Source organism: Lotus japonicus, chromosome 3 (assembly GCF_012489685.1).
Source record: "Lotus japonicus ecotype B-129 chromosome 3, LjGifu_v1.2".
NCBI classification, from domain to species: Eukaryota; Viridiplantae; Streptophyta; class Magnoliopsida; order Fabales; family Fabaceae; genus Lotus; species Lotus japonicus.
The window spans coordinates 22,658,888-22,671,034 of record NC_080043.1 but is presented as its reverse complement, the minus strand read 5'-3'; the positions used below and the strand labels follow the sequence as shown (position 1 = coordinate 22,671,034).

The 12,147-nt window shown below is 40.1% G+C and overlaps 1 protein-coding gene across 1 annotated transcript; it reads right to left on the bottom strand.

The window, feature by feature from the left end:
• Positions 1-3,097: 3,097 nt before the first annotated feature.
• LOC130748235 (kiwellin-like) lies at positions 3,098-3,993 on the bottom strand. Its single transcript, XM_057601413.1, has one exon. It carries the CDS (start codon positions 3,928-3,930, stop codon positions 3,265-3,267), a length of 666 nt encoding a protein of 221 aa, XP_057457396.1. The 5' UTR covers positions 3,931-3,993; the 3' UTR covers positions 3,098-3,264.
• Between the last annotated feature and the right edge of the window lie 8,154 nt (positions 3,994-12,147).

Below are 12,147 nucleotides of genomic sequence, written 5' to 3'. Positions count from 1 at the left end.
GTTCATGGTTGGGTGGATGGGGGTGGGGGAGAGAAGAAGAAGATGCGTGGGTAGGAGAAATTTCAGGAAGAATATGAGTTTTTTTTTACATTAATGATAGAAATTTATTTATTTTTTTTAAATTTAGTGAGGTGGTGCATATAGTAAAAAGGGGGTGAAAATAACAACCGTCGTTAGTAATTGGATGGAAAGTTAACAGCAGGACCTAATTTTCACAAATTGAAATATGAGGGAGGAAATCTGCTCATTTTAAACATGAGGGAAAGACTTCACACAATAGTAAAAGATGAGGGAGCAAATGTGCAATTAAGCCTTTTTAATTTTAAAGAAAATAAGTGTGTAAATAGTTAAAAGGGTGTAAAAAAAAAGTCCACATTTTTTGAGGTGTTTTAGGGAATTTTTTTTTGTCAAAAGGTATTTTAGGGAAGTTAAATATGGGAAAGTATGATGAGAGTATGTTTGTTTTTTATTTTTGTCAAAACCCCATCCAATCTTAGGTCACATGGGTCAAGGTAAAAAATGAAGTTTTTGAGATAAAAAGGCCCAAAATTGTTCAGAAAGCCCACGTTTAGATTTGCAAAATGCGCATTTGTAAAGAACTGAAAATTTCTTATGTATGTTCATATATCAAGTTTATATTCAAAAAAATATATCAAGTTTGAATTTGGGTGAACTCTAATATGCACCACTTTTTTTAATCTGCTATAACAGGTCAACACATCTTTTTTTAAAGAAATTTAATATATAACAAATTTTTAATGATATTTTAAAAAAATAATAATGTGTTGACCTGTTATAACCGGTTAAAGTAAGTGGTGTAAAAATGCACCACTCTAAAAATGGTGCATATTAGGGAGACTTGAATCTAACGACGCCGAAATTAATTCCCTAAATTGTGAAAAAAAATATAATACGTCAAATTTCATCATCTAACAATTTTTTTATATATGTTTAATAATTAAGGAAATAAAAAATAAAAAAACAATTAGAACCACGGTCTAGCCACCATACAACCCTCAATCATTTTGCGTTTAATTGATACATCTTTTAATTTAATGAAGTATAATTTAGGTAGTCACTTGAAAATCATATGTATTCATGAAATCATGAAGCAACTATTAGTAAGCTCAAATGTTAAATTCAAATAAGGTTAGAGCAATTATATATCAACATATAAATTTGATAGTCATACATTTAACATACATATTATTATGTAGTTTTTAACTGCCATAAACATTAGCGGTAGTTAAAAACCGTCATTAAGCACTAATGCGTATGTTTACATATGTCACTAAATTTTGTATGTCTAACGATTATAATCCATATGGTTAAGTGTTGTAAAACTGAATAAATGTGTCAATACAGTTGTGCATGTCTTTCCTCTTAACTTTGTTAATCTCTAGCTATCTTAAGCTTCCTTTATCCCCAAAAGTTAAAGCTTGCTAGATCCGATCCAGTCAAACTTCTATTGTAATTGGTATGCCCTTGAAGAAAGGAAGAGCCCTCTTTGTCTATGAGCCAATCGGGTTCCTATCTGTCTCTTTGAACACGCACAGGTCCTTGTTGGTGTAGTTGCCATTAACGTGGGCAACTGGTATGATGCATAAAAGATTAAAAGACTTACATCTTCATAATGGTATATCCCCCCGAATTTAGTTTCACACACACCTAAGCAAAAAAGTTAGGAACAAGCGGATCATGTTTCCTGATTGTATAATTGATGCAATTGTGTGTAGCTTATAATCTGAATAATCTCCCATTTGAAAAGTTTGCTGGCTATTCAAAGGAATTAATGGCCTGAATTGATTTGTGGGCCTTGCTTAAGCAGAGCTTGTTACATAACCTTTACTTCATTTTGCCCTGATGAATTGGGCATATGCACATCAAATTGAATTAATGCTACGCAGTGTGCACGAAAGCTTTGGCTTAGTTAAAGTGATGTATGTTTGTTTCCACCTAAACAATGTCTCTAATTTGAGTTTTGCATATAGATAAAGTCCTTGTTTGAAGAACTAACTCTTATTATATATAATGTGATGTTTCTAGCTCATACAGAATTGACTCTTGTCTCTCAAGAAAGCTCTCGTTGAGTATAACGTAACTATGCTAGACATTATGTGGTAGTTTTAAGATTATTTTGAAAATTGAAACTTGAGTAAGGATTGGAGAGGAATAATGTACAACAACTAGTCCTGCTTTTTATAGTATAACATTGTTCTCTTATAAAGACAGAATAAATGTCCATCCACCTGTGGTTGAATTGAAAGCATACCATCAGAGTGATCCATATGTAGAGCTACTAATGGTTTTGATCTGCATCAACCCTTGATATCTCACCTCCCTGTTATATGTCTAGCTAAAACCATCTTACTAAAAAATAAATTCTAGCTTTACATTTGGCTAAGATAATCTAAAACTAAACCATTATTCTTTGGGTACTTTAATATACTTTTCTTTCTCTATAAATTATTGAGGAATCAAAAAGTAATGAATATAACTCTAGATCTGCATACTATAAATATCTAATTAATTGGTTGACACAGCATAACCAATACTCCTTTTCCATTTGGTTAGTTTCTTTGTGACGTTTGGGCTTATAAACCTGATATAATCTGCATATGTTCAAGCAAGTAATTTATCAAATTAATGTGATGCAAAAAGTTGTTAAGCAAAGAGGAACAACCTTCATGAGGCCATGACATCTCTAATCAGTTCAAATATAATTAAAAGTAATTAGCCTTACTTTTAGTTAAGTCAATTAAGTAATTTGTGTAGTCAACTAAACACATTTCATTTTCAAATTTACGTTTCAAAACCAAAAACTAGCACCACCCTGAACGGAGTATTCAATAAATCAAGTCAAGCACACGTCATATATACATTCAAATCCTCTTCACACGCTGTCGTGCTCTTCCCGTGTATAACCCTTAGATACCTAACTCTTACCACTTGAACTATCTTTTAGAGACAATCTCAAATTCAATTGTTACATGCAAATTTATTCAAAGAAAGTTCGTCGAAGCGTTCATAAATCCTAAGGTAGTGTTAGTAAGCACAACTGGAGAAAAAAAATTAATGAAGAAGTGAAAACAAGAAAGAAAACAAAACAGTAGAAAGTTTTAATTAGCTTATGAGGCCGTTTGGTACCACAAATAAGCACTTATTACATTTTTTTTTTGCTAAAACAAAAGCTAAAGCTTATTTAAAATAGCAGTTATTTAAAGCTTCTCCTTCTTGGATACGTAGTTGACTTGACTCGATGGTTCAAAGCATGGACCACGTAACGTGCTCTTCTCCCACGTCCCCGTCTAACCCCAGCGCATTCCACACGGCTTGGGAGCCATCCACGATATTCTTACGGCAAGGTGGTAGGCCCGCGTGCTCCGAATCGCATCCATTCACGGAGTCACATTCGTCCACCACCTTCGCCGTCGTGCTCTTTCCGTTCATGGCGGTGATCCTAATCATTTTCCCGCACCTTGACCCTCTGTTGTACCACCCGGTGGACAGCGCCACCACTCGCTCCGAGCTGTCGTGGAACTTCTCGTCGCATTTGGACTCTGCTCCTCCGTCGCCGCCTTCGCTGAAATCGTTCAACGTGAGGAGGGCTTGCGTGGATGACAAGACTGGCGGAGAGCACCTGTATTGAGGGTACGATTTCCCCTTGCAGTTCAGGTTCCCGGAGGACTTGCACGTGTCGCTGCTCGGTGATGGTGAAGTGCCGCTGCCACCGCAGGTGCGGGTGCCGACGTCGGGGTCGTCGTTGCACTTGCCGTTGATGCAAATGAGTTGGCCGGAGCAGTCGTCAAGAGTTTTGCACGGTCCGTTGCAGTTGGAGGTTGCATTTACTGGGAGAGGAAAGTTTAGGAGGTTGAAAAGGCAAATGGTGGTTAGAAGTAGATACGACACAAAACTTGCCATGTGAGCCATTGAGATTAGAGAGAGTCAGTATAGCTAGTTAGTTGTGTGTGTTTGGAGTGTGACTATGGGAGAGGGCAAGCATGAATTTATATAGAGTTTCAAGGGGCTGGGTGATGATGTGTACATATTGTTTTTAGTGGATATTTATCAAGAATCAATTATCCTAAAAGTTTAAGTTGTTTGATGGGGTAAGATCGAACTACGAATTCTCGAACTACCATATGCCCTGAAATTCAATTTTTTGTGAAAACTTAAGAGGGACAATGATAAAACTTTAAACCGTTTGGTAACAGTAATGTAGAAGTCGCATGAATAATTTTTCAACATCAACAAAAACTTGAGTTAGTGGTGGTTTCTAGTTGCGGTTTTTAATCCGCAAGTATAATTGGTTCTTATCAAAACAAATAGTGTCTCAAACTTGAGTTAGTGGTGGTTTCTAGTTGCGGTTTTTAATCCGCAAGTATAATTGGTTCTTATCAAAACAAATAGTGTCTCGTGGAGAGTTTCCTGCCATGCATGCATGCATTCAGCATTTCCTGATCTTATCTAGTCTCATAAATATGGCTCTTTTCTTTCTGTAATACTCTCTTCACCAAGTGGTATACTAATAATTAATTACATATGTAAGTATAAATGAAGTCATTTTGCATTGCCTCTTGATACTCTCCATCATGTCGATACTCTTGCGGTCTGTTTACGTGGATTTTTGGTAAACAAATATCCTCTTAGTTCGACTAAAGAAAGTTTAGATTCAGGGTCCTTTTGAGAAAACGCTTTGCCAAAGTATTGTGTGTGTGTGTGTTTTTCGACAAAAAACGAATTGGTTTAGACAGAACTGAATTTCATTAAACACGGGTCAATTACAAAGGAGTCACATACATAAAATAACACAAAAACTAACAAGAGATATGGATCTCGACAAGAAAATGCATAAAGGAACTGGGAATTAAATAAGCTTAAACACGAGAAAACTAAAGCGTTGGTTCTGCAACATACTCCTCCATCATCACGTTGTGCTCCTTGAGTCTCATTGATGCAGACATTTGGAGCTTTTGGTGAATTTTCAGAGTTTGAGTTGGGAACCCCTTTTTCTGCTGCTGCTTCTTCTATTTATAGTGCTGTTCCTACCCACGTTCTTGGCGGTTTTTCTTGGATGCATGATGGCTTCGTGGGTTTTGAATTTTGGCGCCATGCCCCACGTTTAGCCGGTGGTCTTCGCGCACGTGACTCTATTGCCACGTGGATGGTTCTGAGTCGTGGGCAACCGTTGCTATTCGTGGCATCGTGGGTATATGCACGTGCTTGTAGTTGCTTGTTACTCGGTAACTGCTTCTTCCATTAAGATGATCGAGATTTCTTCATCTGCTGAGTTTGTCGAGATATAGCTCTCACTAACTTGACTTTGAGGGACACCGTGTGCTGAGTTGCCGGTTTCGCCATAACCCTTTCTGTCGAGAACCCACCTTTGCACCATGGTGTCGAGAGTCGTAGTACTCGTAATTTTTAGCTTAACACGGTCTTACAAAATGGAAGTGTATTACTGTATTATTATGGTGGCTTTTAAGCAGGGAACAATGTCAAATGGGGTACTGCTGAAGGTATGAAAAACGGTAGAAAGGGGGGGGGGTTTGAATAACGTTTTCAGTATAAAACTTCCACCTTAAAGATTTGACAAATCTTTCGAGAACTTAAGTGCTAAAGATAAGAGATAGAAAAGCACACAAGGATTTTATCCTGGTTCACTTGATAAATCACTCAAGCTACTCCAGTCCACCCGTTAAGGTGATTTCTTCCTTCTTAGAATGAAGGCAATCCACTAATCAGGTAAGAGTTACAACTGCACTTGAAACCTACAAGTGACTAACAATTACACTGACTTAGCTCACACTAAGATTCACTCTCTTAGTCTTCTCTAGGATCCGATCAACCTTGATCTCCTAAAGGAACTAAACAAACTGTTTATCAAAGAATTGTTTACAAGAGATTTGCTTCTAAAAAGCTAATAGTAAACTCAATGAATTTCAGATGAAAGAAAACTTAGAAGATTTTGAATATGTCTTGCGTATGTGAATGCTTCTAGCCGTTTCTTTCAGTCTTCAGCCTCTTTATATACTCCAAGGATTAGGGTTGAGCGTTGCATGGGAAATGCTACCGTTGGAGGGCAGTTCTGGAAAATCCAGCTTCTGCTGTGGCTGAGAGCGTTAGGTAGGTCGTCAGGAAGGTACAGTTGCTTTTGTACTTGGATAGCGACGCGACCTTTAAACCTAGGAGACTTCTGATCAGGGGAATGCTTCATATTGGAACTTGTGAAGCCGGTTGATCAGAGTCAGAGGGAAAGCCCAGATCCTCTGACCATTGTTTCTTCTGATTCTGAACTCAGAGGGAAGAACATGGTCTTCAGAGTATCTTGCTTCTGGACATCAGAACTTCACTAATCAGCTTCTGGATCTTCAGAGTCTTCTACACCATCAGAATATCTGAGCCTTCAGTGTTTCTTGGTTATCAGACTTTCTGGGTCTTCAGAGCTTCTAGTGACTGAGTCCTCATCAGAGTTTGTATAGCTTCAGAACTTCTGAAGCTTTTCCACTGTTCATACTGAACATGGTGAATGCGAAAGCGTTGCTTGGGTTGCTCTTTATACACAGTGCTTCTGATTTGTGTGAGATTGAGTTGAGGTCAGAGCCTGTAAATAGCACACTCAGAAAAACACGTTAGAGTACCACAATTGTTCATATCAAAAGGTTAACTTGTAATCATCAAAACATAGAGTTGTACTACTAGATCAAAACTTGATCTTACAATCTCCCCCTTTTTGATGATGACAAAACTAAGATTTTTGATGAACAATTCTTAAACATTAAACTGAATTCACTCAGAGTTTAGAGATATAGAATAAGACTTATCCTGATGTGAATAGTTTATCTTGCTCATTCTGAATTCAAGTCACTGCTTGATTCTGAGCTTAGCTCCCCCTGAATCTAATACTTGATGAAAACGTTAGTAAAGTCTAGATTCTGAGCTAAATGATATAAGAGTTCAGAGTGAAAAACTTATGACATAGATGAAAATCGAGTAATCAGAGTGCATAAGTAATCAGAGTCACGGACAAGGTATCAGAGTCTTGGGTATCAGAGTCAACTAGAATCACTTCAGAAGAAGTGAAATGTATTCCTTGTATTTGCCCAGTGACACATCTGTGGTCATGAAGGTGGAACTCTTAAATTCTCCAAAAGAAAAATAAATCACACTAACACATCTTACACATCAAAAACTGGGTTTACTCCCCCTTTTTGTCATAAGCAAAAAGCTTGGGGTGTGAAAAACTTAGCTTGAAGTACAAGGTACTCCCCCTTAGAGAAAGTCTAAGTTTAAAGGAAATGAAAACGATGCAAGAATCAGAGTTAGGCGAAATAAATAGAAGAGTTAATGCAAGAGAAGAACGTTTACCACCGGTCAAGTGAGTAAAGAGAAGGGCCAGTTACCAAGAACTTAACCTCGAGAAACTGTAGGAGCATTAACTTTCAGAGAGAAAGTGAAGCCTATATAAAGCGTTGGAGAGAAAGGTAAGCTTCACACCTCGAACAATTTTCAGTAAAGAAAAAATGGCATCATACATCGTAGCACTAGAAGAGCTGAGGAAGAAGGCCTTTGAGGAGGACTTGTTCCTTAACATTAGGCATCCAGAGGGTACAACAACCATCTCGGAGCTAACACGGACACTGCTGGAGGAGGACCTGCGCCCAGAGTTGGAGAGAGACCTGAGGGAATTTCTTGCCTTCGTTGAGGAGGTGCAAGAACTCAGCCGGCTTGAACTCAAGCTGCTGGAAGAAAAATAGAGGTTGGAAGAGAAGCTCAAGACTTCAGAAGAGATTCTGGAGAGGGATGAGCTAAAGAACAGGCTCAACAACATCCAGCATGCACTGGAGCGTCTGGAGAAGGATAGATCAGAGCAGCGCCAGGAGTGCAGAAGAATGAGGAGGGATTCTCCATTCTAGACTTTAGGGAAAGAATGTATGATGTAAACATAAAGATATTATGAATAAAAAGATTTTTGCAAACATATGTGACACAAATATATATAGATATGCATAGATAATCACAAACGAATAAAGTAGAATAAATAAATAAAAAGAAACAGAGTTTAACAAAAATAAAACAAAGTTAAAGAAAGAAAAGCGAGGAGATCCTAAAGCTAGGGTTTATCCGTTCGACGCAGAAGTTCCATCATCATGTGCTTCATTTCAATTAGCATGGATTCATGAATGTCAAGACGCTGTTCCATGATGTCGAGTCTGGATGAGCTTGACTGAGTAGAACTGGAAGGAACATTCTGAGCAGCTTGAGGATCTGGAATGGAAGCAGAAGCATCAGGAGTAAACACTACTGGTGCAAGTGCTTGGCATCTAAGAGCTTCAGCCTCAGCTTCAAGTCGTTCTGCCTCTAGTCTGGCTTGTTCAGCTTGAGCTGCCGCTTGACGTGCAGCTTCTTCTGCCTGAGCTTTCTTTCTCTTGGCTTCTTCAATAGCTTCAAGAAGCTTATTTCTCTGTTCTTGTTCATGAAGAGCCACCCTTCTAGCAAACCTTTGCTTTGCAGCCTCAATCCTCTGACTTCCTTCTGCATGCAGGAGCTGCATCATAATTGGAACTTGAGCCACTAGCCAAGTGCCCAGAGTGTTCCACTCATCAGCCACACGTTCAGCATTCTCACTGAGGTCAGTCTGACCGTGCACATTGCGTAGCCTCAAGGAGGCTTCATGATAGAAAATATTGATGCACTCAGAGAGAGATGTGGGTTGGAGGTGAGTGTAAGGAATTATGGAGAGGTTGGTTTCAGGAGAGGCTGGGTGATTGCTGCTGTGAGCTTCAGAGGCACCTTGTGGAGAACCAATGTTAATCATTTGAGCATTGGGTTCAGAGGTTCCAAGGTGAGGTTCTGAAGTTTCAACCAGAGGATGAGGTGATCTAACCGAGGATTGGTTCGACACTGATTGTTCGGGTTCAGGTTCTGGTTGAATAGGCTCTTGTTGGTCTGGGGCAGGGTGAGCTTGTTGAGCCAAAGGGTCTGCCTCTTGTAAAGGATTGGCCAAGATAGGTTCATCTGGGTCAACTAGACGTTCAGGTCTAGGGCCAGGATATCTCCTAGGGCTTGGACAAGTGAGGTAATACTCTTCTAGGGTAGACACCTTTTCTTTTCTGACCTCCATGAATTTTCTAATGGATTCAGAGTTATTGGAGGGAGAAGAATCAACAACATTGGTTGGGAAGGATACAGGGGTATAGGCTGTGGAAGAGTCTGTATCAGTAGTTCTGGGAGCCAGACGTTCTGATGCTCTTGGGACAGAGTGATCAGAGGTTCTGGGTCCAGGTTGTGTGTGGGTAGGCTCTGGTTGTTCAAGTGGGTTGTATGGAATGGTGATGGGAGAGGTAGGTTCTTCTGACCTAGAGGGTTGGTTCTGAAGCAAATTCCAGAGAGGTGCTTCAGTAGGGGAAGGTTGAAAAAATGAAGACCTTGGGGAATGTGGTGGAGAGGTGGGTTGTGCAGCTGGTTGGGATTCAGGAATAGGAGTGAGGGGATTTGAAGAGTGTTTGAGCATGGCAGAAATGGGGAGTGCATCAAATAAATTCAAATCATCATCAGAAGCAATGACAGACTTACTTGAATGTGCTGATGATCGTGTCACTCTGGCAGGAGGTTCAGTCCTTCTGACCACTTCAGCAGCTGGTTCCACCCGAGTAGGCTTCACCACAATTCTGACCTGCTTCTTCTTCTTCTTAGGAGGACCATCCTCATTATCACTATCATCACCATCATCAGGCTTTCTCTTCTTCTTTTTGACCAGAGGGACATCTGATTCCTCAGAGGATTCTTCTAGGACCATCTTCCTCTGAACTTTCTTCTTAGGAGGAGAAGGAAACTCTGGAGCTGGCGGCAGTCTGCTGAAGAAATCATCGAGATCAATTTCGAATCCTTGAGCCCTTAGGTCTTCAACATAGCACCTAATGGCGTCAGGATTGTCTGCCTGCGTCCACAGAGGGTAGTCATTCAGAGGCATCCTTCTACTTCTGATCTCAGAAGATGTGTCTTCATGGGCAGGAGCAATCTTTTTCTTGATTAGGCCCATCTTCTTTAGAGAGTTTGCCGTGAAGACATCACTGACAATGGTGGTCAGATCCTCTGTGCATCCAGCATTTATCAGATCTTGAACGAGGCCACTCTCAATGAAGAGATCAGACAAGAGTCTCCCGAAGGGAATATACTTGATCGCTGACTTGATGAAGGCAGTGGTACGAGACTTCCGGATACATTCCTTCAAGTAGGAGAACAGGAAGTAGGGAAGGCAGATCTTCTTCTGGTCTTGGATGAAGAACAACATCACCTTCTGGTTGAAGTTGATGTAGTCAGGAGAACTGCTCTTTGGTCTTTGGTTTATGCAGTGGAGCAAAATTTTGTGCCAGATCCTGAGCTTGGGATGAAGGTCCATCACCTTGTAAGTCGTCTTGCCCGGTTTGTAAATGGTGTACAGGGCCTGGTTGATTGTATCCTTGGTGCTGGGTTTCAGCTTCGATTCCGTGAGTTGGAAACGATACCCAAAAGCAGTGTCTGCACCTAGCAAGTTCACGAATGACTTCTCTGTGATGATGATCTTCCTTCCGAGAATGTGAGATACCACCTGAGTATCATCGCAGTCGGCGTGCTTCCAGAATTCCTTTACCAGTTTCTCATACACCGGTCCTCGAAGTCTGTTGAAGTAATTTCCCCAACCTTGAACTTGGACTTCAGGACGAAGATCATACCCATTTGTAGCCAGGTTGTCGAGGTCGAATCTCCATTCTGCCAGGACTTGAAGTTCCTCAGGAGCAAATACGCAGTGAACGGCACAGCCCCGTTCTGCAATTGGAAGAATCTGCTCTTGAGCTTGACCTTGATCTGGTGTCGGATTCTCAGGGCCCCTTTGACCCGTTGCTAGACCAACTACCATGTGAGGGAACTGGGGTGCATCTGCAGTAGATCTTCTGGTTTGACTCACCATTTTTGAAGCGGTTGAAGGTTTGAGGTAGAAGATGAAGGTTGAAAGATGAAGAGAGATCGAGAGAGAAATCGAGAATAAGCGGTTTTGAAAAGCAGAGAGAGCGAGAGTAAAAACCGGAAGTGAACGAGATCGTGTGTGTATAGTGGGTTTTAACAAATAACCGTTGTTGATTCAAAAAGCACTTTAAGATCAACGGTTGAAAATTAAAGATAGATAGTAACAGTAAATACACAAATCACACACAGGAGAGAAGCACATCTACACGCAATCATAACAGACTGTCACACGGGCACAAGGAACTATGCATCAGAAATACTGACACATGTGTTGTTGTCTCAGCTTCAGAGTCAGTACCAGTGGGTACACACACTCTGATTGAGTTACCTTCTGGACTAGACATCTTCTGATCAAGAAGTATCATAGTCAGAGGTTCTGATCCATCTTCACTCTGGACAAAAGTCCATGTTTAGATTTTTCAGAATAAAATTAAATCTATCCTCTGCTAAGGGCTTTGTAAAGATATCTGCCCATTGATGGTCAGTATCAACAAACTTCAGAAGAAGTACGCCCTTCTGTACATAATCTCTAATAAAGTGATACTTTACCTCAATGTGCTTTGCCCTTGAATGCAAGATAGGATTCTTACTCAATGAGATTGCAGCAGTGTTATCACAATAGATTGGGATATTGCTCTCAAGGATTTGATAATCCTCCAGCTGATGTTTCATCCAGAGCATCTGAGTGCTGCATATTGCTGCTGAGATATATTCTGCCTCTGCAATTGATAGTGCAATGGTTGATTGCCTCTTGCTTGCCCATGAGACTAGATTGCTTCCCAGAAATTGACAATTTCCAGAAGTACTTTTTCTCTCTGTTCTATCTCCAGCATAATCAGCATCACAGTAACCTGAAAGCTTATACTCTGATGTTTTCTTATACATCAAGCCAAGGTTAGTGGTGCCTTTCAAATACCTTAGGATCCTCTTAACAGCAGTTAAGTGGGTTTCCCTTGGATCTGATTGGAATCGAGCACATAAATGAACACTAAATAATATGTCTGGCCTAGATGCAGTTAAGTATAGAAGTGAACCTATCATGCCACGATAGAGCTTCTGACATACTTTACCACTTTTATCTTCTTTCTCCAGAATGCATGTAGGATGCATTGGAGTCTTGGCCACTGTAGATTCCAGCAT

What these genes read in the sequence shown, in the direction of transcription:
- LOC130748235 (XM_057601413.1), bottom strand. Translation starts at nt 3,930, where the DNA reads ATGGCTCACATGGCAAGTTTTGTGTCGTATCTACTTCTAACCACCATT.